The sequence below is a fragment of the Embiotoca jacksoni genome, unplaced genomic scaffold (assembly GCF_022577435.1).
Source record: "Embiotoca jacksoni isolate LCO1_2020_lvr unplaced genomic scaffold, fEmbJac1.0.p SCAF_18, whole genome shotgun sequence".
Classification (NCBI taxonomy): Eukaryota; Metazoa; Chordata; class Actinopteri; family Embiotocidae; genus Embiotoca; species Embiotoca jacksoni.
In genome coordinates this window covers 8,513,019-8,538,966 of record NW_027185318.1, presented here as the reverse complement: position 1 = coordinate 8,538,966, position 25,948 = coordinate 8,513,019, and the positions used below count along the sequence as shown (strand labels likewise).

The 25,948-nt window shown below is 36.3% G+C and overlaps 1 protein-coding gene across 16 annotated transcripts in view; it reads right to left on the bottom strand.

Annotated features, from left to right (window-relative positions):
- LOC138200095 (trichohyalin) overlaps positions 1-25,948 on the bottom strand; it is a 30,236-nt gene that overhangs the window by 2,748 nt on the left and 1,540 nt on the right. For 3 of the 16 annotated variants that reach the window (XM_069152536.1, XM_069152538.1, XM_069152537.1), the window contains 44 exons: positions 24,704-24,907; positions 24,523-24,606; positions 24,329-24,433; positions 24,074-24,229; positions 23,696-23,839; positions 23,423-23,566; positions 22,376-22,519; positions 22,134-22,253; positions 21,871-21,990; positions 21,706-21,717; positions 21,548-21,592; positions 21,424-21,450; positions 20,159-20,287; positions 18,624-20,066; positions 17,055-17,114; positions 16,743-16,883; positions 11,684-16,384; positions 10,689-10,784; positions 10,248-10,343; positions 9,676-9,771; positions 9,222-9,317; positions 8,650-8,745; positions 8,196-8,291; positions 7,624-7,719; positions 7,183-7,278; positions 6,643-6,738; positions 6,004-6,054; positions 5,685-5,750; positions 4,950-4,997; positions 4,821-4,865; positions 4,602-4,649; positions 4,061-4,108; positions 3,916-3,981; positions 3,729-3,806; positions 3,610-3,651; positions 3,456-3,524; positions 3,275-3,322; positions 2,916-2,966; positions 2,774-2,818; positions 2,303-2,350; positions 1,795-1,839; positions 1,614-1,655; positions 516-563; positions 219-260 (listed from right to left, as the gene is read on the bottom strand). In XM_069152536.1, the coding sequence (XP_069008637.1) occupies positions 219-260; positions 516-563; positions 1,614-1,655; positions 1,795-1,839; positions 2,303-2,350; positions 2,774-2,818; positions 2,916-2,966; positions 3,275-3,322; positions 3,456-3,524; positions 3,610-3,651; positions 3,729-3,806; positions 3,916-3,981; positions 4,061-4,108; positions 4,602-4,649; positions 4,821-4,865; positions 4,950-4,997; positions 5,685-5,750; positions 6,004-6,054; positions 6,643-6,738; positions 7,183-7,278; positions 7,624-7,719; positions 8,196-8,291; positions 8,650-8,745; positions 9,222-9,317; positions 9,676-9,771; positions 10,248-10,343; positions 10,689-10,784; positions 11,684-16,384; positions 16,743-16,883; positions 17,055-17,114; positions 18,624-20,066; positions 20,159-20,287; positions 21,424-21,450; positions 21,548-21,592; positions 21,706-21,717; positions 21,871-21,990; positions 22,134-22,253; positions 22,376-22,519; positions 23,423-23,566; positions 23,696-23,839; positions 24,074-24,229; positions 24,329-24,433; positions 24,523-24,606; positions 24,704-24,907 (9,573 nt within the window). Of the gene's footprint in view, positions 1-218; positions 261-515; positions 564-1,613; positions 1,656-1,794; positions 1,840-2,302; positions 2,351-2,773; positions 2,819-2,915; positions 2,969-3,274; positions 3,323-3,455; positions 3,525-3,609; positions 3,652-3,728; positions 3,807-3,915; positions 3,982-4,060; positions 4,109-4,601; positions 4,650-4,820; positions 4,866-4,949; positions 4,998-5,684; positions 5,751-6,003; positions 6,055-6,642; positions 6,739-7,182; positions 7,279-7,623; positions 7,720-8,195; positions 8,292-8,649; positions 8,746-9,221; positions 9,318-9,675; positions 9,772-10,247; positions 10,344-10,688; positions 10,785-11,683; positions 16,385-16,742; positions 16,884-17,054; positions 17,115-18,623; positions 20,067-20,158; positions 20,288-21,423; positions 21,451-21,547; positions 21,593-21,705; positions 21,718-21,870; positions 21,991-22,133; positions 22,254-22,375; positions 22,520-23,422; positions 23,567-23,695; positions 23,840-24,073; positions 24,230-24,328; positions 24,434-24,522; positions 24,607-24,703; positions 24,908-25,948 lie in introns of those variants that run through there. The other 13 variants (XM_069152540.1, XM_069152539.1, XM_069152542.1 and 10 more) reach the window with 13 other exon arrangements.

Below are 25,948 nucleotides of genomic sequence, written 5' to 3'. Positions count from 1 at the left end.
CAATTGTGTCCTTTATTATTGACATTCAGCAAGAAAATGTTCTTGACCTTTAGCAGAAGCAGCTTTCAGGGAAATGTCAGTTTATCTTCTGAGTAAATTAACTACATATTATTCAGTTTGCAGTGGCCTTCATTTTGTAACCAGATTACATGTTGTAATCGGATTACCACTGCTGTGTGACATGAAGTGCTGCCTGTAGTGAAGCTCCACAAATGTACCTTTCTTCACACGGACTGGTTTGGGCTTTTCCCTCAACATGGCTGCGCCATCCGGGACAAAATACAATTGATAAAACACACACAGGTCTTTTATTCATGGAAGTATTTCTAAGAATAATGTTGCAGAATGTTTAACAGATCATCAAATCTTGAATAACTGGGCCACAATATCCTTCCCAAATTTGCTTACAGCTGACACAGAAAATATACGTATACCACTATATTCTTTTGTTTTATAACTGCTCTTAATGCTTGTCATTTAAAAGTTAATATGTGTCATTGTAGCGAGTACTGTACCTTTCTTTACTGCAGCACGTTTGTCCTTTTCTTTTTGAGTCTCTACTTCTGCAAAAGGAAAACTAAGGTCAGATGTCAGCAACACAGAATTCAACAGCGAAAGCCACAGTTAGCCTATTTTCGAACAATGGTCATTGTGGCTTAAACTACAGCAGTGCAACAACAAATTTACCCTCCAACATCTTGAAGCTACATCTAGAAAGCTGTTACCAGTTTCTGAAAGTGATTTGTGGCATTCTACAAAGAGCGAGAAAATGTTTTTGTTTGTTGGCTTTTAGCCTATTATTCAAATCTAAAATGGACATGCGTATTAGAGACCGGCAGAATTGTTTGGGCCAGTGCTGATACCAATATTAGGCAGTAAAAAAACAAAACACAATAGCAATATTTAGGTAGAAATGTGGTTATTAAACACTTGTGACAGAGATATGTAATGGAGGCAGGATATACTACAGTTTGATGAGAAACTTTACTGTCCCAAAAGACGCTAGTGCATTGAAACAGTTTACATGACGCATATTCGTTAATACCAATTGATTTCTGATAGGCCAGTATTGGCCAATACAAATTGGCCAAATGATAAATCAGTCGAGCTCTAATACCTGTGATACTATTATATTTATACACGAAGTCGAATAATAAAGTCTATAAGGGAAAACCACTCGATTGGTGTTTGTTTGACCACTTTTGATGCTTCTGGCTCTGTACAATGCCCGTCTCATATTATCTTTTTCTTTTAGGTACAATCTGCCACACTAGAGGAAAGAGCTTCAAGCTGCCAGATGTGCGTCACAAATTTCACTTTGTTTTGGGTTGAAAATTTCAGCCCCTGAGTGTTTTCTAAGGTAAGTGGTGAATCACTACATGCACAGTATGCAGTGTTTGGCATATCCACTGTCTATGCACAAACTGCTTATGACTTGATATCTATATATCAAGTGTATTCCTAAGGATCAATGTAAAAAAAAAAAGCACGGTTTTCCCATTGAGCTGCTGCTGAGGAATTAATCTGTTTGGGGTTTTTTTTAGACAAGATTACGGGAATCACAATTCTGCACTGAATTTTTTACTGCTTACACAGAAGCATTACTCATGTACCTTTCTTCATATGGACTGGTTTGGACTTTTTCCTCAAGATTGCTGCACCATCGGGAAAAAAATGCAATTAATAAGTGTTCATTTGTGACTATGCAATTACAGCAAAGTGCTGAACTGACACAAAGAACTATTCTACTGTCTGTTACAAAACATTCGTTGGAAACAAATGTAGTTTTTGTACCTTTTTTAACAGATTGTTTGACTTTCTCCTCTGGTTCTTTGGGCTCTACGTAAATAAGCACGTGGGATTTAAACATAATCAGTAAACAGCTTTGTTGTTACCTACAGTAGTTTGGTTTCTAAGTGAAACTGTAATTTCTAGTACTACTAAAGTACAATAGGTGACACCAGTAGGTTTTGCAAACTACAACACCAAAAATAATCTACAAGCAGTTGGCAGTGGCAGACTACCTCTCTTCTTTAGGAGTGATTTGAGCTTTTCCTGCTTTGTTTCTGCCTCTGTTTTAGAAGGAGCCGAATTAAATGAAAAATGACATATTTAAGTTTTAAAAAAGGTACATTTTTATAATTAATAAACAGTAACTATACAGTGTATATAGCATGCCAATAAGCTGTGAGAAAATAGAGTGAAAGCTCCATACTGTAAATGATGTACATCTGTACATGTACATATATGCACAGTATGTGTTGTTCATGATACTTTTTTCTCGTTTTAGTTGTATATTTACGTTTCTTCTCATGAGCTGGTCTGGGTTTCTCCTTTGGAGCTGCTGGCTCTGAGGATGAAATTTAAAAAAAAATGGGAAAGAGGTCATGATAACTATTTGAAAAGCTACATTCTCAGAAAACCAAAGCGTAGCTTTTACTATCAACTAATCAATCAAGCATATAGAGAGTCGAGCTTAACCATGAAAATGACCAAATAAAAAAATGACAAAACTCAGTTGTAACATTAGAATACAAGAAATAAACCGATTTAAAGATAGTTTGAGCATTTTTAGCTGGGTCATCATCATGTGGCAGTGAAACATAACTACAGCTGCAGCAGCTACATGTCAGTAGAAATCTTTGACAATAAATTAGCCTTGATAATACAGGATTATTATTATTCCAACAGTACTTCAAATAGTTTTTACAACAGCGGTAAAATTTAGAACATTACAAAAAAATAACTACAGACACACAGTTCTGCTGTTTACCTTTCTTCTTTTCAGCAGGTGTTGGTTTTGTCTTGGAAACAGGTGCTAGAATGGTAAATGTTCTCATTAACTCTAGTGTATATAGAAACCACTAAAAACTACAGAAAACACAACAGCTTTTAAAGATTCAAAAGAGACAAACCTTTTTTGGGAGTCACTGGCTCAGCCTTCTTCTCCTTGAGAACTTCTGCTTCTAAAGCAAATAATGTAAAAAAAATAAATAAATAATCAGTCCAGTTCTCTGCAGTTTGCATATATCAACAGTGTGCATGTTATCAATGCTGTTACAAGTGATGGAGGTTATTTTCACTGTGATGTGCTGCAAAGTCAAATATCTGCAAATAGACCTATCGTAAAGAAGTGACAGCAGATAAAGAAAGAGAAAATAAAAAAACTTGGACATAAAACAAAGAAACTTTCAGAGAAATTATGAATCAATATTGAATACATTAAGTCCTCTATTTATATTGGAGCAGTAAAATATTCAATCACTGTAACTACCTTTTTTTGTCAGTGCTGGTTTGACTTTTTCCTTCGGAGTAACAGGAACTGAGACAGAAAAGGTGTTACATTGTTTGACTTTGAGAGAACATACAGGAAGTAGTCATAGCCAATGAATGGATAGCCCAATTTTGGTGTGCAGCAGAGGAGAACATAAAAACGTTTGCTAAAAAAGATGTACCTTTCTTCAGTGGCACCACCTTCACCTTCTCCTTTGTTAGAGAGGCATTTTTGTGTGATACTTCTGCCTCTGTAAGACATAAACACATGTTTAAATCTGTTTAGCCCGCTTATAAATGTGTAAACATGAACATGAAAGTTTAGTGTTCTCTTACCTTTAACTGCTGGTGGTGATTTTGTCTTGACTGGAGAAGCTTCTAAATAAAGATATTTTAGGTTCAGTGTTTCAGAAAATAAGACCCACTAAAACTATAAAGATATCACTTGGTCTTGCCTCTCTTTGTTACAACTGGTTTGAGCTTCTGCTTGGAAACCTCAGCTGCAGAGACTTTCTCTTTTGACTTCTTGACCACTGACAAAAAAGACAGATTAAAACAGATTAAGAAGAATAGTTAGGAAAATTGAGCCATAAGGTATGTAAGAAGCTGGAACCAGTGAAACATAAAAATAAAGGAAATTACCTTTCTTCATAGGCACTATTTTGACCCTGTCTTTAACCAGAGAGGCATTTTTGGGAGTGCCTTGTTCTGTCAACAGAGATTTGGTCATTAAATATACATCCTGTATTAAATTTGGTATTTATGAATATCGGTGCATCGGTCTTACCCTTTACTAAGGGGACTGGTTTGGACTTTTTCTTTGGAGCAGCAGCACCTGTGTTTTAAAAGCACAATATTTCTTACAGCAGGGTAATTTTATTCTTGTGGAGATAATTAATCATTTGTTTCTTTGGTGATTAAAACATTATCAAAAGAATGTAACTTAAGATCTGAGTGACTGAGTATACAGAGAAACACGACAGACCTCTGGTGGGCGTGAAACAGGGAAACAAACATACAATAACGACTGAAAGGCTGAGCCATAACGGTAACGTTCAGTTTTTGGTAACACTGTATTTCAATTACGTGTTTGACCATTTAGTTTCCAGTAGTGATGATTTTGTACTGAACTGAATTATATTTCCAATATTCTGCTCCATTCATTTATGTAAGTGGAGATTTAGAAATAAATGTAGTCCATTACAACACAATGTCTCAACATAAGTTGTACATTAAAAAGCTTATTTTTGTATTGAATTTCAATAGATTGTACAAGTGTACCTAACAAAGTGGCCACTGAATAAATATTGCATATACAGTAAATTTACCCTTCTTTGGAGGAGCACTCTTGGCTTTTACTTTAGTAACCTCAGCATCTAAAAATAGAAAATAACTATGAATATCATGAATAAGGAAGTCGCTCATGAAAAATATTATACAGATACACACTTAATGTTTAGAGATGAAACGGTAAAATTGACCAAATAATGATAGATAATAAAATAATGCCAATGTAAAGTAACACAGTGAATGTGAACAGTCTCTACCTTTCTGAACAGGTGTGGGCTTTGGTTCAGAAACGTCAAGTACTACTAAAAAAAAATAGATGATTTTCATATTATTACCATCAAAATTCACATGCATTAGTCCTAAAAAGCCTTCGAGATTATCCCTACCTTTCTTTTTAGAGGTTGTTTTTTCCTTTTCTTTTACTGCATCTCTATCTGTGGGATTACAGCAAAGTGAGCGTGTACATTGTCTTCGTGTTATCATTTAAAGGTCCCATATTGTAACGTGCTTTGTTTATCGTCCTGACATGCTCATGAAGATATTTTTGTGTTTTTCAGTATCAAAAATCATTTCAATACCATTTTACACCTCTTCTCTAAAGCCTCTCAGTGGTGCTCTTCTGAGAACAATCTGATTGTAGTAGGTGTTCCTAACGTTCATTAATATTAATGAGCATCTCCTTTGATTGGCTGACTATTTTCTGAGTGACACCATATGACATTTTCATAGCATTTTGGACAACATTGGACTTCCGTGACGATATGATGCCATAACGTTACGGAAGCACAAACGGTTCGCTGAGAGGGCAGAGATACTGGATTAGAGCTGCGTTTATTAAAGAGTTTACTAATAATTTTGACACTTTCACAGTGTTTATCTTGCACCCACATCCCCTTGCTATGAAAAAGCCAAGGAAAGTAGAATTTATACAATATGGGGCCTTGTCAAGCTGCTGTATAATAGCAGCTGTTGATATTGACTTAGTACTCTCGGTTTCTTGATATTCTAATACAAGAGTCATTTCGATTTTTTTTTTTTATATTGCCATTGATCTATTGTGAAATTACATTTTTATACTCTGTTCTCAGTGACACAGTTACCAAAGTGAGTTTTTGCATTACCTGGTTTGAAGGATTTAGCTGGGAGTTTTTGCTTTGGTTCCTTCTTTGCCTCCTTGGGAGCTGCCACTGGTGGAAAATTACATCAAAAAGCCTTTTAAGTTTTATTTAAAGATAAATTAAGTGATACTTTCTATTAATAAATCCCTTTTTATGTGTTCTGTTTTGCTTACTATCTAAGTGGAATATGGTTAAATTAAATTCTTCAATGGGCTGATAGAAGATCAGGAATTATGTCATGAAGCATCTAACTAGTCAAAAAAAAAAAAAAAAATCAAAATTGACAATTTAAGTGACAAGAATCAAAGCATGATGCTCATACCTTTCTTTGCTAGTTCTGGTTTGGCTGTCACCTTAGGAGCTTCAGGAACTTCTGTTATTGAGGAGCATTAAAAAAACAACAATTCATCATCTCATTTTTGTTTCAGATTAAATCTATCTATTGGTAAAATTGTATTATTAAAGACATTAAGCAACGTGTAATGGAAACACTGCACAACAATTCTAGTAGACTGAATGAGAAAAGAACAAAACTTGAGATAAAAGGTGGGGGAATTCAATCTGTTACTTAATATGACACCTAGATACTTACAATTTAGTTATGCTTTTGTCATAAAATGACATAATGAGTAATTTAACACCAGCCTAAAAGTTAAACCACTAGAGGTTAGAAAAAACAAGTGTTGGAAGTTGAAAATTGTACTTTTTCCCAATCCAAAAATAAAGTAGTGCCTAATGAGATCCATGCTTTAATTTTAAAATAAATGTATTAAACTGTAAATGTCTCTCTCTCTATATATATATTTGTGTATAAATCTATTAAATTGTAATTTATAATTAATTTAATATAGATATTTCCCTTCCAAACAAAATAATCATTGTTAGCAGCTCACAAATTTCATTACTCCTCTTGATCTCTTTTAGTTTTAAAATGTACACACTCTAGCTTTAAATTCATTACCTGTTTTTGTAACATTCACATGTTCCTTTTTCAGGACCGGAACTATTTGCTTTTTAACAGCCTTCAGCACCTTTGCAGGCTTCTTGGGTTCATCAGCTGAAACAGGAGAGAAAAATTATTCTCCAATTTCAGCATCAGACTGTATGTGAATATGAAGGACCCATTCTAAGGCAATGAAAACATTACTTTCAGGCCTATGAGATTATACACTATTGAATTAATATTTCTGAACACTTTGACCAAAAGATTCACGAAAATTCTACACTGAACTTCTAAGGTTGAGAAACTTTCACCATCTGAATCCAACATCAACTGTAGGGAGCAGGTCCTGAACTACAGTCGTGTGCTTTGTTTGTAATAGCTTCTTGAAAGTCATGAAAAAATGAACGGTGCTGTAATGGAGGACATCTTGTTCTTTTCAACTCCTCTTCATTTTAATATTTAGCTTTATATAAACAACTGTGTGTGAACTGACACTGCAAAACTACTCAAACAGTTAACATAAAACCCAGTTACCTATACTTTTACATATTGTCTCACCTGCTTTTGTAACATTAAGATGTTCCTTTTTGAGGAGAGATGCAATATCCTTCTTGACAACTTTAATTCTCCTTACAGATTTTTTAGGTCCAGCGTCTGAAATAAAAAAGGATTAGCTGATCGACCAGTTTGACAAATTATACAAAAGGTAGAAATGCAATAAATGTTTGCCAATCCAAAAATAAAGCCGTGCCTTAATTTTAATATAAATGTATTAAACTGTAAATGTCTCTCTAAATATATGTTTATTTGTGTATAAATCTATTAAATTGTAATTTATAATTCATTTAAAATAGATATTTCCCTTCCAAACAAAATAATCATTGTTAGCAGCTTGCACCCTCTCACAAATTGAATTACTTCTCTTGATCTCTTTTAGTTTTAAAATTCAGTGGTTGCAAGTGATTTAAAATGTACACACTCTAGCTTTAAGTTTATTACCTGTTTTTGTAACATTCACATGTTCCTTTTTCAGGACCGGAACTATTTGCTTTTTAACAGCCTTCAGCACCTTTGCAGGCTTCTTAGGTTCATCAGCTGAAACAGAAGGAGAGGAAAAATTATTCTCCAATTTCAGCATCAGACTGCATGTGAATATGAAGGGCCCATTCACACTATGTAGATATAAAGGGCCCATTCTAAGGCAATGAAAACATTACTTTTAGCCCCAGGAGATTATACATTATTGAATTAATATTTCTGAACACTTTGACCAAAAGATTCACGAAAATTCTACACTGAACTTCTAAGGTTGAGAAACTTTCACCATCTGAATCCAACATCAACTGTAGGGAGCAGGTCCTGAACTACAGTCGTGTCCTTTGTTTGTAACAGCTTCTTGAAAGTCATGAAAAAATGAACGGTGCTGTAGTGGAGGACATCTTGTTCTTTTCAACTCCTCTTCATTTTAATATTTAGATTTATATAAACAACTGTGTGTGAACTGACACTGCAAAACTACTCAAACAGTTAACATAAAACCCAATTACCTATACTTTTACATATTGTCTCACCTGCTTTTGTAACATTAAGATGTTCCTTTTTGAGGAGAGATGCAATATCCTTCTTGGCAACTTTAATTCTCCTTACAGATTTTTTAGGTCCAGCGTCTGAAATAAAAAAGGATTAGCTGATCGACCAGTTTGACAAATTATACAAAAGGTAGAAATGCAATAAATGTTTGCCAATCCAAAAATAAAGCAGTGCCTAACGAGAGCCATGCTTTAATTTTAATATAAATGTATTAAACTGTAAATGTCTCTCTAAATATATGTTTATTTGTGTATAAATCTATTAAATTGCAATTTATAATTCATTTAATATAGATATTCCCTTCCAAACAAAATAATCATTGTTAGCAGCTTACACCCTCTCAAATTTCATTAGTCCTCTTGATCTCTTTTAGTTTTAAAATTCAGTGGTTGCAAGTGATTTAAAATGTACACACTCTAGCTTTAAGTTAATCACCTGTTTTTGTAACATTCACATGTTCCTTTTTCAGGACTGGAACTATTTGCTTTTTAACAGCCTTCAGCACCTTTGCAGGCTTCTTAGGTTCATCAGCTGAAACAGAAGGAGAGGAAAAATTATTCTCCAATTTCAGCATCAGACTGCATGTGAATATGAAGGGCCCATTCACACTATGTAGATATAAAGGGCCCATTCTATGGCAATGAAAACATTACTTTTAGCCCCAGGAGATTATACATTATTGAATTAATATTTCTGAACACTTTGACCAAAAGATTCACGAAAATTCTACACTGAACTTCTAAGGTTGAGAAACTTTCACCATCTGAATCCAACATCAACTGTAGGGAGCAGGTCCTGAACTACAGTCGTGTGCTTTGTTTGTAATAGCTTCTTGAAAGTCATGAAAAAATGAACGGTGCTGTAGTGGAGGACATCTTGTTCTTTTCAACTCCTCTTCATTTTAATATTTAGATTTATATAAACAACTGTGTGTGAACTGACACTGCAAAACTACTCAAACAGTTAACATAAAACCCAATTACCTATACTTTTACATATTGTCTCACCTGCTTTTGTAACATTAAGATGTTCCTTTTTGAGGAGAGATGCAATATCCTTCTTGACAACTTTAATTCTCCTTACAGATTTTTTAGGTCCAGCGTCTGAAATAAAAAAGGATTAGCTGATCGACCAGTTTGACAAATTATACAAAAGGTAGAAATGCAATAAATGTTTGCCAATCCAAAAATAAAGCAGTGCCTAACGAGAGCCATGCTTTAATTTTAATATAAATGTATTAAACTGTAAATGTCTCTCTAAATATATGTTTATTTGTGTATAAATCTATTAAATTGCAATTTATAATTCATTTAAAATAGATATTCCCTTCCAAACAAAATAATCATTGTTAGCAGCTTACACCCTCTCAAATTTCATTAGTCCTCTTGATCTCTTTTAGTTTTAAAATTCAGTGGTTGCAAGTGATTTAAAATGTACACACTCTAGCTTTAAGTTAATCACCTGTTTTTGTAACATTCACATGTTCCTTTTTCAGGACTGGAACTATTTGCTTTTTAACAGCCTTCAGCACCTTTGCAGGCTTCTTAGGTTCATCAGCTGAAACAGAAGGAGAGGAAAAATTATTCTCCAATTTCAGCATCAGACTGCATGTGAATATGAAGGGCCCATTCACACTATGTAGATATAAAGGGCCCATTCTATGGCAATGAAAACATTACTTTTAGCCCCAGGAGATTATACATTATTGAATTAATATTTCTGAACACTTTGACCAAAAGATTCACGAAAATTCTACACTGAACTTCTAAGGTTGAGAAACTTTCACCATCTGAATCCAACATCAACTGTAGGGAGCAGGTCCTGAACTACAGTCGTGTGCTTTGTTTGTAACAGCTTCTTGAAAGTCATGAAAAAATGAACGGTGCTGTAGTGGAGGACATCTTGTTCTTTTCAACTCCTCTTCATTTTAATATTTAGATTTATATAAACAACTGTGTGTGAACTGACACTGCAAAACTACTCAAACAGTTAACATAAAACCCAGTTACCTATACTTTTACATATTGTCTCACCTGCTTTTGTAACATTAAGATGTTCCTTTTTGAGGAGAGATGCAATATCCCTCTTGACAACTTTAATTCTCCTTACAGATTTTTTAGGTCCAGCGTCTGAAATAAAAAAGGATTAGCTGATCGACCAGTTTGACAAATTATACAAAAGGTAGAAATGCAATAAATGTTTGCCAATCCAAAAATAAAGCAGTGCCTTAATTTTAATATAAATGTATTAAACTGTAAATGTCTCTCTAAATATATGTTTATTTGTGTATAAATCTATTAAATTGTAATTTATAATTCATTTAAAATAGATATTTCCCTTCCAAACAAAATAATCATTGTTAGCAGCTTGCACCCTCTCACAAATTGAATTACTTCTCTTGATCTCTTTTAGTTTTAAAATTCAGTGGTTGCAAGTGATTTAAAATGTACACACTGTAGCTTTAAGTTTATTACCTGTTTTTGTAACATTCACATGTTCCTTTTTCAGGACCGGAACTATTTGCTTTTTAACAGCCTTCAGCACCTTTGCAGGCTTCTTGGGTTCATCAGCTGAAACAGAAGGAGGAAACATTATTCTCCAATTTCAGCATCGGACTGCATGTGAATATGAAGGGCCCATTTATTCTATATAGATATGAATTTATATAGACAGATTTTTTTTTTAGGTCCAGCGTTTGAAATAAAAAAAGATTAGCTGATTGACCAGTTTCACAAATTATACAAAAGGTAGAAATGCAAGAAATGTTTCCCAATCCAAATGAAGCCTTATACTGTGTCTTCTTAGTATCTTTTGGAATTTCTTTGGGAACCTCATGAGGAACTTTATTTAAGTGCAACTTATGTTTCCAAATACTATATTGGGAGAACTGTACTTCAATGAAACAGTATTTTTTTTTTTAGTGTGCCAGCCCACAAGTTTTAGCCAAACACATTTTTGTACAGACATTTATGGTTCCCCCCCCCAAAAAAAAACTTAATGAGTCTGATGATCCTCTGACCTTTCCTCTTGCGCCACTGAGTTTGACGTCATAGGTTGATTTTCATATAATTTGGTACTGACTTCCTTTGGATATTCCTTTGGATACTTTGACCATCAGCTTCTAGCTATAATTTCAGGTTTTCTGAATCTTTGGTTTGGAACCACATACCTACAAAACTAAGAACATTCCCATTAGCTTACTTTGCATCTAGTGCTACTTATGAAATGTGCATGCTAACACGCAAAATTAAGATAGTTATCAGGGTAATTATTATTCTTGCTAAATATCCACATTCTTGCATTGTCAATGGCAGCATGTCTGTATGATGAAATGAGCTTTTCACCCAAAGCACCATTAGCTTAATAGAGCTGCTGACTAGCGGTAGTCTTGTTAGTGGTTTAGGTAATGGTCACCAGATCTTTACATTGTCTAATTACTAAAAACATTATATTGTTGGCCTTTATATACCCGTCTTTGTGACTCTCTTCTTCACATGTTCTTTGTCTTCTTTGGGAGTCATCTCTTTCTTTTCTTTGGATGGCTTCCTTGGTTCCTTTTCTTCTTTTGGAGTCAGTTTTTCTTCTTTCTCTTTAAGATGCTCTTTGACTTCTTTAGGCTCTGTTGGTTCTTTGTCTTTTTTGGGATATTTTTCCCTAACAGAAGGCTCCAGAAAATGTTTTTCTACTTCAGGAAGCTCCTTCAGTTCTTTTTCCTCCTTTGAAGGCTTCTTCACATCTTTTTTCTCAAGAGAAGCCATTTTATATTTTTCTTCCTTAGAGAGCATCTTGTCTACCTCCTCTCCCTTTAAAGGCTTCACTGTCTTCTTTTCTTTAGAGGGCTTCTGAACTTCTACTTCTACTTTAGAAGGCTTCTCTAATTCTTTGTCTTCTTTGGAAGGTGACTTCATGTGTTTCTCGTCCTTGGATGGCTTTACTTCTTTCTCATCTTTAGAGGGCTTCTTAACCTCCTTTTCCTCTTTTTCTTTTATAGGTTTCCTAATGTCTTTCTCCTCCCTGGACGGTTTCCTCTGGTCTCTCTCATCTTTGGAGAGTTTCTTCACCTCTCTCTTTTCCATAGAAGGTTTCTTTACTTCTTTTATTTCTTTAGGCTTCACCTCTTTCTCTGCTTTCTCCTCCATCTCTTTCTTAGATGGTTTCAATTCTACCTTGTCTTTGGGTGGTTTCTTCTCTGTTTTCTCCTCTTCTACATGTTTTCCCTCCTCCTTTTGTACTTTGAGAGGTTCCTTCACTTCTTTCTGAGGTTTATTTTGTTCTTTGGGAGGTTTTGCCACTTTTTGCTCTTCTTCAAGAGGTTTCTTTTCCTTTTTATCTTCAATGTGTGGTTTCTTCACCTCTCTTTCTTTTTTAGAAGGTCTCTTCTCTTCTTTGGGACCTTTCTTAATCTCTTTTTGTTCTGTGGGATGTTTCTGTTCTTTGTCATCTTTAATTGGCTTCTTCTCTTCTTTTTCATCTTTTGGAAGTCTCCTCTCCTCTTCCTCTTCTTTAAAGGGTCTCTTACCCTCTTTTTCTTCTTTTGGAGGTTTCTTTGCTTCTTTCTCTTTGGGAAGTTCCTTTTCCGTCTTTTCTTTAAGCATTTTGTTTGCTTCCTTCTCTTCTTTTGGTGGTTTCCTGACCTCTTTCTCTTCTTTGTGTGTTTTCTTGACCTCTTTCTCTTCTTTGGGGAGTGTCTTGACTTCTTTCTCCTTTTTGGGAGGTCTCTTGACTTCTTTCTCTTCTTTTGGTGGTTTCTTTACTTCTTTGTCTTCTTTTGGTGGTTTATTGGCTTCTTTCTCTTCTTTTGGAGGTTTCTTGACCTCTTTCTCTCCTTTGGGAGGTCTCTTGACTTCTTTCTCTTCTTTGGGAGATGTCTTGACCTCTTTCTCTTCTTTAGGAGATCTCTCGACCTCTTTCTCTTCTTTGAGAGGTCTCTTGACCTCTTTCTCTTCTTTGGGAGGTCTCTTGACTTCTTTATCTTCTTTTGGTGGTTTCTTAACCTCTTTCTTTTCTTTGGGATGTCTCTTGACCTCTTTCTCTTCTTTGGGAAGTCTCTTGACTTCTTCTTTGGGAGGTCTCTTGACATCTTTCTCTTCTTTTGGTGGTTTCTTTACTTCTTTCTCTTCTTTTGGTGGTTTCTCTACTTTTTTCTCTTTGGGCGGTTTCTTGACCTCTTTCTCTTCTTTGGGAGGTCTCTTGACTTCTTTCTCTTCTTTTGGTGGTTTCTTTACTTCTTTGTCTTCTTTTGGTGGTTTCTTGGCTTCTTTCTCTTTGTTTGGGGGTTTCTCTACTTCTTTCTCTTCTTTGGTAGGTTTCTTTACCTTTTTCTCTTCTTTGAGAGGTGTCTTGACTTCTTTCTCATCTTTGGGAGATCTTTTGACCTCTTTCTCTTCTTTGAGAGGTGTCTTGACTTCTTTCTCATCTTTTGGTGGTTTCTTTACTTCTTTCTCTTCTTTTGGGGGATTCTTGACCTCTTTATTTTCTTTTGGGGGTTTCTCTACTTCTTTCTCTTCTTTGGTAGGTTTCTTTACCTCTTTCTCTTCTTTGAGAGGTGTCTTGACTTCTTTCTCATCTTTGGGAGATCTTTTGACCTCTTTCTCTTCTTTGGTAGGTCTCTTGACATCTTTCTCTTCTTTTGGTGGTTTCTTTACTTCTTTCTCTTCTTTTGGGGGTTTCTTGACCTCTTTATCTTCTTTTGGTGGTTTCTCTACTTCTTTCTCTTTGGTAGGTTTCTTTACCTCTTTCTCTTCTTTGAGAGGTCTCTTGGCTTCTTTCTCATCTTTGGGAGATCTCTTGACCTCTTTCTCTTCTTTGGGAGGTCTCTTAACTTCTTTCTCTTCTTTGGGAGGTCTCTTGACACCTTTCTCTTCTTTTGGTGATTTCTTTACATCTTTCTCTTGTTTTGGGGGTTTCTTGACCTCTTTATTTTCTTTTGGCGGTTTCTCTACTTCTTTCTCTTCTTTGGCAGGTTTCTTTACCTCTTTCTCTTCTTTGGGAGGTCTCTTGACTTCTTTCTCTTCTTTTGGTGGTTTCTTAACTTCTATCTTTTCTTTGGGATGTTTCTTGACCTCTCTTTCTTCTTTTTGTGGTTTCTTGAACTCTTTCTCTTTGGGAGGTTTCTTGACTTCTTTGTCTTCCTTTGGAGGTTTCTTGACCTCTTTCTCTTCTTTTGGTGGTTTCTCTACTTCTTTCTCTTCTTTGGGTGGTTTCTTAACTTCTATCTCTTCTTTGGAAGGTCTCTTGACCTCTTTTTCTTCTTTTTGTGGTTTCTTGACTTCTTTCTCTTCTTTGGGAGGTTTCTTGTCCTCTTTCTCTTTTATATGAGGTCTCTTATCTTCTTTCTCTTCTTTGGGTGGTTTCTTGACTTCTTTCTCTTCTTTATGAGGTCTTGCATCTTCTTTCTCTTCTTTGGAAGGTTTCTTGACCTCTTTCTCTTTGCAAGGTTTCTTGACTTCTCTCTCTTTATGAGGTCTCTTATCATCTTTTTCTTTTTGTGGTTTCTTCAACTCTTTCTCTTCTTTGGGAGGTTTCTTGACTTCTTTCTCTTCTTTATGAGGTCTTGCATCTTCTTTCTCTTCTTTGGAAGGTTTTTTGACCTCTTTCTCTTCTTTTGGTGGTTTCTTGACCTCTTTATCTTCTTTGGGAGGTCTCTTGACTTCTTTCTCTTCTTTTGGTGTTTTCTTGGGTTCTTTCTCTTCTTTTGAGGGTTTCTTGACCTCCTTTTCCTTTTTTGGTGGTTTCTTAACTTCTCTCTCTTCTTTTGGTGGTTCCTTAACTTTCTCTTCTTTGGGAGGTTTCTTGACCTCTTTCTCTTCTTTATGAGATCTTGTATCTTCTTTCTCTTCTTTGGAAGGTTTTTTGACCTCTTTCTCTTCTTTTGGTGGTTTCTTGACCTCTTTATCTTCTTTGGGTAGTTTCTTGGCCTCCTTTTCCTCTTTTGGTGGTTTCTTGACCTCCTTTTCCTCTTTTGGTGGTTTCTTAACTTCTCTCTCTTCTTTTGGTGGTTCCTTAACTTCTTTCTCTTCTTTGGGAGGTTTCTTGACCTCTTTCTCTTCTTTGGGAGGTTGCTTGACCTCTTTCTCTTCTTTATGAGGTCTTGTATATTCTTTCTCTTCTTTGGAAGGTTTTTTGACCTCTTTTTCTTCTTTTGGTGGTTTCTTGACCTCCTTTTCCTCTTTTGGTGGTTTCTTGACCTCTTTCTCTTCTTTGGGTGGTTCCTTAACTTCTTTCTCTTCTTTGGGAGGTTTCTTGACCTCTTTCTCTTCTTTATGAGATCTTGTATCTTCTTTCTCTTTGGGAGGTTTCTTGACCTCTTTCTCTTCTTTTGGTGGTTTCTTGACTTCTTTCTCTTCTTTGGGAGGTTTTTTGACCTCTTTCTCTTCTTTGGATGGTTTCTTGGCCTCCTTTTCCTCTTTTGGTGGTTTCTTGACCTCCTTTTCCACTTTTGGTGGTTTCTTAACTTCTCTCTCTTCTTTGGGTGGTTCCTTAACTTCTTTCTCTTCTTTGGGAGGTTTCTTCACCTGTTTCTCTTCTTTATGAGTTCTTGTATCTTCTTTCTCTTTGTACGGTTTCTTGACCTCTTTCTCTTCTTTTGGTGGTTTCTTGACTTCTTTTTCTTTTGGTGGTTTCTTGACCTCCTTTTCCTCTTTTGGATGTTTCTTAACTTCTATCTCTTCTTTGGAAGGTTTTTTGACCTCTTTCTCCTTTAGTGGTTTCTTGACTTCTTTCTCTTCTTTGGTTGGTTTTGTGACTTCTGTCTCTTCTTTTGGAGGACTCTTCTCCTCTTTCTCTTTGGGTGGTTTCTTGACTTCTTTCTCTTTTTTGGGAGGTTTCTTGACCTCTTTTTCCTCTGTTTGTGGTTTCTTGACCTCTTTCTCTTCTTTGTGTGGTCTTTTGACTTCTCTCTCTTCTTTTAAAAGTTTCTTGATCTCTTTCTCTTCTTTTGGTGTTTTCTTGACACCTTTCTTTTCTTTTGGTGTTTTTTTAACCTCTTTTTCCTCTTTTGGTGGTTTCTTGGCTTCTTTCTCTTCTTTTGGTAGTTTCTTGACTTCTTTGTCTTCTTTTCGTAGTTCCTTGACTCCTTTCTCTTCTCTGGGAGATTTTTTAAGTTGTTTCTTTTCTTTGGGCGGTTTCTTCACATCTTCCTTTTCATTAAAAAGCTTCTTCTCTGGCTCTTCTTCGAAAAAAAACAACAACCCATAAAAGGTTCAGTTTAGCACATTCTTTAAGATATATTTAACAGACTTAACCGTGGACATCTCAAGGCTGGACAAAGTTTCATGTGGAAAGAACATATTTGTTTAGAGTTTGTTTTGCGTGCATCAAGTTTTTTCACGTTGACAGTTAATAGCAATATGTACAGTACAATTAACAAATAAATGATATGATAGCATTATTTTGTGGGGGCACATTTCATATTTTACAAGTACAACATTGAACTCCAAAAAAGCTAAAAAAAAAAAAAAAAAAAGATTTACATGATATTTACTCAATTTTTAACAGTATTTTGTAATTTCATTATCTGATGTGATTACCTTTTGGCCTCTTTTGTTTCTTGTCCAGAGGTTTTGCCTCAAGTTTGGCTTCCCGTTTTGGCTTTACTTGTTTTGGTTCTACAGTTGTTTCAAGTTTGGCCTGCTTTTTTTCCTCCTTTTCAAGTTCTGCTGCTTTGAGATCTGTAAGCAGTAATACATCTTCATTAGGAAAACAACCAGGTTCAAAGATTACAGTCTTGTGTTAACTAAATTATACCAAAACAGTGCATTTAGTTAAAGCTAAAATATAAGGAACTGTAAAATGAGGGGGGGTAAGAAAAGTGAATAAAAGGCACTGTTTAAAAACATTACCTGCAATAATGACAGCTTTAACTTCTTTTATTGCGTGTCTTTCCTTTGCCTCCTTGAGAACTAAAATATTTCATACAGAAAAAATATAGTGTATAACAGTGCAATGTTTACCAGTAATTAAACCTGTTAGTCATCATGACAAAAATCATGCTTGCAAAAGCACCACAAGCATTACAGCGCTAAATTCACTACAGTGTGGTCAAAAACACACTGCAAATATGATTGTTTATACATATTGTTAAAATAATGAGACCTGTGTTTTCAAAGCTTTCTGCAAAGTTGTAAAATAAAATAATATCCAGTTACTCTTTAGTCTTCATCCAGAAATCCATCACTGTTTTTCTCAGCCTTTTAGCACCATCTAGCTGCACTCTATGCTAATGGCTCCAACTCATACCAAGGGCAATCACTGCACTGTTTGAAGGAGGAACACTTAAGCTGCTGTACTATATTGGTCCCAAGATCTTCTTCCAGTGTAGCTATTAACACCTACTTCAAAATAAGTTTCTGATCTAAGTAAATCTTGACTGGAGCTTGTTATTTCTGTTTGCAAGGGAAGTGATCAGGCAAGTTTTAGAGGCAACCCAACAATTAATGTGCATGATCATTCTGGTCAACAGGTCTCTGGGCATTACAAACTGAGATGAAAATGTATTCAAACAAGCTCAAGTTCAAATGTTTTCTTTCCACTTTAGATTATATAATTTTTACAGAGATTTAAAAAAAAGGTGTGGGAAAATAACACAAGTTATTTGACGATTGTCACATAGGCACATCATAGACATGCTTCAAACACATGGTGGATGCATAAGTTAGTGACTAATGTAATCTTTAGCGTAAAGGCTTCCTGCAGCCAAAATTGCATAAATTCCCCTTTGCTTTCACTCTGAATATATTTCATAATTTACAAACTACATCCAGGAGCCTGAATGTATCACTCAGCTTCTGTTTGTACCTGTTTTAATTGATTTGTCGTTTGTACTTGTATCATTAGCGGTTTAATTTATTGTTTTTAAGTTATTTGAAACTCTTATTTTACATCACTGTAATGAGGGCCAGCCCTTAATGATTGTTCAAGTTTAAATGAAAGGAATGAGAAACATTTGTGTCCCCAATTCTCCTATTTGTGCTAAGCTTGGCTAAACAGGTCCTGGACCTATCGGCACTCAACGCGCAGTGATTAAACTCATGCCAACCTTCTTCCTCAGTTTTGGATAAAAGAGAAAACAATAGTATTTTGTACAATTTTAAACAATAATTCTCTCACAATCAATTATCAAGAAAATAAATGTACTGTCCTAAAACTTGATGCTCTGCTTGATTAAAAAGCCACAAAACAAATTCACAAACACATTGTCAGCAAAGAAACAAAAGGAAAACGTGACATCAGTCATCGAACAGATATCTGTTAGGCCTTAACAACTTTAGTCATGTCATAACATAGATGTAAATTCACACCGATATTGCACAACACTTATCATGAATCCACACACTCATCATCCAGATATATCATCATGACCAAAAATGGAAAACGGGATGAAGAATATGTGATGATAATGTTTTTTGTACCTTTCTCATATTTATTGAGGCGTTCTTCTTTGTGAGATCTGACTCTTCCGAGACTCTCGAAGGAAATACGAGCCTTCCTCTTTCGTTTAGGTTCAGTCTTTCTGCTCTCACTGTTGTTGTTATTTTCATCACCATCATCAATGACGTCAGAGTATTCGTTGTAAACAGGCAGTAAAGTAGTTTTCTCTTCCTCATCATCATCATAAGATTCGGGAGCACCAGTGTCATTATCGAGCATTTGAGAAGACAGAATTTTAAGATCAAGTTTTTCAACCGATGGCTCTTTTTCTTCATCGTCCTCCTTAATCTCTATATTGTCTTGTTTTTGTTCTCCCTTGTCTTCTTCCTCCTCATCTGCTATTTCTAGTTCTTCGCCGTCAGTTTTCTCAAATTGATCTTTGACATCACTGTCAGATTTTTCAATGTTTTGTTCATCTCTTTGTTCATCAGCATGAAGATATTTATCGTCAGTGTCCTTCGCTTCTTCTGTTTTTGCTTCCTCCTCCTCCTGTTCCACATCTTCAACCAAATCTTCCTCAGTTATGGTCTCTTCCTCTTCCTCCTCATCTACCAAAACATCTTTAGTTTTGGTGTCCTCCTCTTCCTCCTCTACCATAACATCTTTAGTTTTGGTCTCCTCCTCTTCCTCCTCTACCATAACATCTTTAGTTTTGGTCTCCTCCTCTTCCTCCTCTTCCTCATCTACCATAACATCTTTAGTTTTGGTCTCCTCCTCTTCCTCATCTGCCATAACATCCTCAGTTTTGGTCTCCTCCTCGCCTCCCAAAAAGTCTTCAGTTTTGGTCTCCTCCTCCTCATCTTCTACCATAACATCTTTAGTTTTGGTCTCCTCCTCTTCCTCATCTGCCATAACATCCTCAGTTTTGGTCTCCTCCTCGCCTCCCAAAAAGTCTTCAGTTTTGGTCTCCTCCTCCTCATCTTCTACCAAACCGTCTTCACTTTTGGTGTCCTCCTCTGTCTCCTGCTCGTCCTCCTCATCTTCAGCCAAAACATCATCGTTTTTGGTGTCCTTCTCTTTCTCCTGCTCGTCCTCCTCATCTTCAGCCAAAACATCTTCAATTTTGGTTTCCTGTTCCTCCTCCTCTTCTACCAAAACCTCTTCTGCTGTGGTCTCCTCCTCCTCCTCTGCTGCCCCCTCTGCAGTTTGTGTCTCCTCCTCTTTTTCCACCACAACCTCTTCTGTCTTCATGTCTCCCTCTTCTTCTTCATCTTTCTCTAATTTGAATTCCTTCTCCTCTCTACCATCACCCTTCTCGTCCTTGTCTTCTTCTTCTAGTTGCTCTGCAGCTGTTTTAATCTCCTCTTCTTTCTTGTCAACAGTCTTTTCTGGCTCAACATTTTCCTCCTCCTCCCTGCTGTCATCATCAAGGATTTCCTCCTCTTTCAGTGATGGTTCTTTTTCTTCAAGGTCGCCATGCTTCACTATTGACGTGATAGCAAACAATTTAGTGCCCGTTTATTGATCTTCAAGCTAATTAATGTGACTGTTAAAGAAAAAAAGAACATGTGAATACCATCATCTTCCTCTGCCTCACTGGCAGTTTCAGTGGGTGCTCCAGCATCCACCTCCTCCATCTTTGAGTCTTCACTTATCTCTGTAGCAGGAGCAGCTTCATCTTCGGCAGCGTCCATGATTTCTGTAACTGTACCATGAACCAATGGTCATCTCTCTTATCTGATGTTCTCGGCTCCAAATGAATGTTAAGGTACAGAAGGAAATTAATGGGGGTAAATGGCGTCAATGACAATGACCACACAGTATACAGGATAGTGTACACCACATGTTGCAGTTTGTGAATTTCTTCATTTGCTTATGATTTTTAAAAAAAATAGCTCACAGGGATTGAAGGCTACATTTTGCTTACTTTCTACAAATCTTTCAAATTACCTATACCAATAATAAATTAGCTAGACTTAAATCTCAGAAAATTGCAGAGATAGCTTTTAAAAACGAAGGTATTTTAAGTTCCTGAAAAAGTGGCTAAGGGTAGTTCTTTAGCAAAATGTCTGAATATTCTAAGTACTAACTTTTCAAACATGTGATGTAGACTTGTATGATTTTATGCACAGGTAGAATGAAATAGTCCACGTAAAAAAACACGTCATCCAGTTCAGACAATCCAAATATATATGACAGCTATTCAAATAGTTGAAATACAGATGTCAGTCAGTCGTACAGAAGATGCAGGAAAAAGCAACAAGAGAATGCAGCTCCAGAGGACACATTATTGATGAGTCATCATGCATAATGTTGCAGAGAATTTATTTTTCAAAGTTAGAGACAAAACATGATGACCGGATCAAAAAACAACTTCATAGCAAACATGAATGCACATTCCTGTAAAATGTTGCAACAAATTGTCAGTGTGAAATTGAAAGAGAGCAATGCAATCAGCACATCCATAACAAAGTGCTTGCTGACAGATGTTTATGAAAATATAGATGACGCATATTTCTTCATGCCAAAATGTAATAAGTACAGATGGAGTTGATTTAAACAGACTGACACACAGTTTCATAGTATTTCAGGGTTGCTGTATTCCACCAAACAGTGAGGCATACCAAAACCAAAAGGCAGACTTGAAAACAGTTTGCATGACATTGACATTGCAAGAAAAACAGAAATCAGTGTGAACATTCACTAAAAGGCCAGAAACACATCTGGAAATAAACACAGCAAGTCTCTGCATTCTATTTTCTGGCAACACACATTGCACCTGTAGAAGGTACATTACATGTGTACATGTGCAATATATTTATGATTGAGATACTTCCTTACCTTTTTCAAATGGAGGCAGAAATTCACCTACGTTTCAAAGATGATATAAAGAAAGGGATTTAGTTTGTTTTGAAATGATTGAATCATTTTCTGAAAAATCAAGAGGAATATTGTAATTTCTTACCTTTTCTTTGAACCAAATTGATAGCTGGTGAGGCAACAGTTTCATCTAAGCACAAAGAATCAAATATGGTTTCATAAGAGTGTGTCTCAGAATATTGGACAGCAATAATCTGTTAAGATGTTTCTAGGTGCAACAAAACAATAATTAAAAAGTTAAACCTTTTTCTGTTACTATATTTACACCCAGAGTGACGACACGTTCACATGAAACAAAAGAAAAAAAAAATCAAGGTGTCAGTTTATTTTTACAGTTTTCTAATGAACAGTTTTAAAAGATAGGACATTCTTGTATAAAAGTAACACACCAGATATAGTCCATCATACCTTGATCACCAACAAGCATGCTTGACATGTAACCCACGAACAAATCTTTCTTGTCCGAGAACTCCAACACAGCATCCTCCACAACCTTCATGGGGTCAATGGACACTTCAGGCATGATCCCTGAATAATCAAAACACCACACGGTAAGTAAAAGCTCCTCCCCAAAAATATCTGCTCTGATTTATTTTCATACATTTGTGTGCCTTCATAAAAAAGCCAGGAGTAGTGACGTAATGAGATCGAGCTGGTATGTTAAAACAGACCTTCATCACCGATCAGTGTTGTGGAGACGTAGCCCACAAGCATGTTTATCTGTTCTGTGGTGATTTCTGCTGTTCTCTTCAGAACTGACATGGGACTGAATCCCAAAGCATCTTGGATGTCTGAGGAACAGAGGGGAAAAAAAAGGGCTCATGAAGGTTGTGAAAAGGCTACAGTAGATTGTGTGCATGTTAATGGTACACATGGGTGAGGTAAAGGTCAAAGACCTTGGCAGATACTGTACCTTTTAATGTATCCAGTATCACATCCAAGACTGCACAGAGCACATTGTGGATGTATCCCGCTACTCCACTCACAAAGTCATTAGTAACACTGAAGACATTTCTGCCAATAACCACGGGGTCAATGAAGCTAATGTCAGTGATTCCTGCAAGAACAGCACACATTCAGGGCAAAGCTCCAGTGAGTTACTTCATTCCTCAAATTCAGTGTTACCTTGTTATATAGACATGAGAAAAGACAATTAAAGACCAACAGGAAAAGCTGGTGGTCAGTTATTTGATCATTTTCACTACAAAAACAAGCCTCCAGGGTTACAATTAGCTGACGATTACCCTCTAAATTTGTACTTTAGTAAACAGTTTAGTCCAGTTTACATAAACCAACAAGATGTCACTCCAATTGTGTAATACACCCTTCACTTCACTAGATAATACCGTTACGCTGCCAAGTTTTGTCTCACCTAGCCATGAAAAATAAGGTACCATAGGTTTTGGTGACTAGGGTTACGAAGAGAGAATGGTTTGGGCATTGGTCATTTTACAGAAGTAATATCACGTGTCAAATAAGTTACTTCACATACATAACAGAAGGTAAATATGCTGCGTTATCTATGTAACTTCCCATACATAAAAGAAATCCACATTGACTTTTGCTTTCTCACAGACTCGAATACCAGGCGTGTGGGTTAAAGTCCTGTGTTTGTTCCATCCAACCACCGTCGACCTCCTACCTACTCCGACTTTATCATTCTTTGTACTTCATCTCATAACCCCCTACTTTGACCCAGGTCAAACGTGTCCCTTTCACGCCTATGTGAGGCAAAACTTGACACTGACACAGTATGTTCTGGTGGACTGGCAGGTGTATTACATGCTTTGGCATGATACCGGGCTGAAACAAACACAACCTAACATTTAATGAGTAATAACCTTGACTTAGTAATCAATTTCATATCATTTTTAAAATATTCGAGTTATATGGACATGATAATATAGCATGTAGATATCGAACCACAAACAAAACAAAGGATAAAATATGGAGGATGTACCTTTAATTATATCCAGGACAGTGTCTAAGATGGCACAGAACACGTCCTGGATGTAGCCCACGATTCCACTCACAGTGTCGTTTGTAATGTTGAAGATATTTCTGCCAATTGGCACAGGGTCCATGAAGCTGACGTCAGCGGTTCCTGAGAAACCCAAACAGGAAGTGGTTAGCAAAGATACAGTATATTACATAAAGGCACCTCCATTAACTGTGTTAAATTGTCTTTTTTAGATGTTAAGAGGTTACAGGTTAAACAAGGGAGAGCGAATACCTTTCACTACATCCAGTATAGTGTCCAATATAGAACAGAGCACACCCTGGACGTAGCCCACCACTTCACACATAAACTCGTTAGTAACACTGAAGAAACCTCTGCCTGCTACGACAGGATCAATGTGGCTAAGATCCATTTTTCCTGAGGATAAAAACAGGCAGTTGTGAGGGAAAGAGTTATTATTGTTCTAATAATTATAATTATGATGCTTCAACCGGGCAGTTAAAAGCCAGTAAAGTCTATCTGAATTAATCACAAGGTTAGACTCTCTGAAGACAGATTATTTAATGTTATTTAATTATGTGTGAAACAAGGTAAGCAAACAATCACAGGTATGAAAATGATTATCTATTTATCAAAATATGGAATACACACCTTTCTTTATATCGAGTATGTTATCCAATATCATATCGACAACAGCACACAGTGTGTCCCTGAAGGAGCCCACCACTCCACACATGAAATCACTAGTCGAATGGAAAGCTCGTCTACCAATGACCACAGGGTCAACGTAGCTGAGGTAGGAGTTCCCTGTGGTTTGGAGGAAGATTATTAGCAACATGGCTACTTCATGTTTATATTAAAATGTTCTTTTCTCATGCATGTGCCTATGATTTTAAGTTGTCTTACCTTCCTCATCTGAAAAATATTGAACAAATCCGTCTTTTGCTACCGATATCTCCTCAGCTGCGTAGGTGGCTACAGACATGGGGTCACTTAAATCAGGGGCACATTCTGAAAAAAAGAAGCAAATCATGCATTACAATGTTGACACTAATGCACAATTAGAAATGAACTACTTTTGTCGAGCTTGAATGTCCCACCTTGAAACTTATTGAGCAGCCTGGAGACTTCATCGACAGCGTCGTTTACAGCTTGAACAGGGTCCGTGATGATTTGCTGAACGTCTATAAACGTCAGTAATGACAAACGTGTTGATTATCCTGCACATCTGGGGACTCAAATGACAACTCTTAAAAAGATACATATTTTTTTTAGACTTACCAGGGACAGCCTTGTACTCCACTAAGTTAAACATCACCACACCTACAACCACCCAAGACAGCAGAGCAGCCAGGGCGATCAGCAACTCCACAGACATTTTCAGCTTCCCAAGGAGCCCCAGACCCATTGATCTGAGCGAGCTCGTCTGTGGTGCTGCTGCTCCATTGGACCCTCTGGCTGCAGTGGAGGAGGCCGGTTTGGCTCCTATTCGGAAAAACATGGAGATACAAAAGTCACTGATATATTCGATTTTTTTTGTCAAACTATTTATGGTTGTGACCTCTTTTTTATATTGTTATTAACTGCTTTAGCTACTACACTGGAACATTGGTTCTATTTGAGTTTTTGTTATTCAGCAGCTAAAAAGCACATTTGGAGCTATGTTAAATCGGCTATACCAAAAAATACGCTAATATCAGCTTTTAAAATATATATAGTTACTGGCATATATGACTGCTTATAAGCAGCAAGAAACTGCACCAAGTGCCAAATATTGTGTCAGAATGGCATAGTTTGTCCACCAGAGGGCACTGAAACTTTTTTTTTAACAGTAAAATGTTCCTTTCAGTACCTACTGTATCTCCCTCACAAATCTTAGGGTATTGTTTTTGAAAATGTTTTGTTTATATTATGTGCACATAAAAAATAATATCATATCTGCCACAGGGATATCGGTTGGATCCTGGAAAAGAAAACGGCAACATACAATTCTGCAAAGAAGCATGTGTCAATTGTACAAATGTTTTGTGCTTGTGTTATCATCGTCCTTCATTTAAAAAAAAAAAAAACAACAACCCGAAAAGTAGTTTTCAAAACTATAAGTATTAGCAAATATAAAGTTTTGAATGTCATCCTCATTTATTAAGAGTTCACTGCTCAAAATCTCAAAGAAAGTGTTTCCTCAGGAGTGTGTGGTGAGGTTTGATCTGACTCCACAGCTGGCACCATGTTTTGATTCGCGTTTCCGAACTGTAAAGCACGGAAATACATGACATGCTTTTTTTTATTTCTTCTCCAACAGAGCCGAGCTTCAGATCAGTGAGAAAAGCATGAACTAGTGCATCATTTTTTTTTTTTTTAATTTCCCCTCGGGGATTAATAAAGTAAATACCTACCTACCTACATACCTAAAAGCAGAAAAACTCATGAAAACATCAAAACTGTTCCTTGTAAAACTTGTGCACTCATGTCGGACCACACTGCTCATGGTAAGGACACAGTTGTGAAAACGGCTGACGATACAGC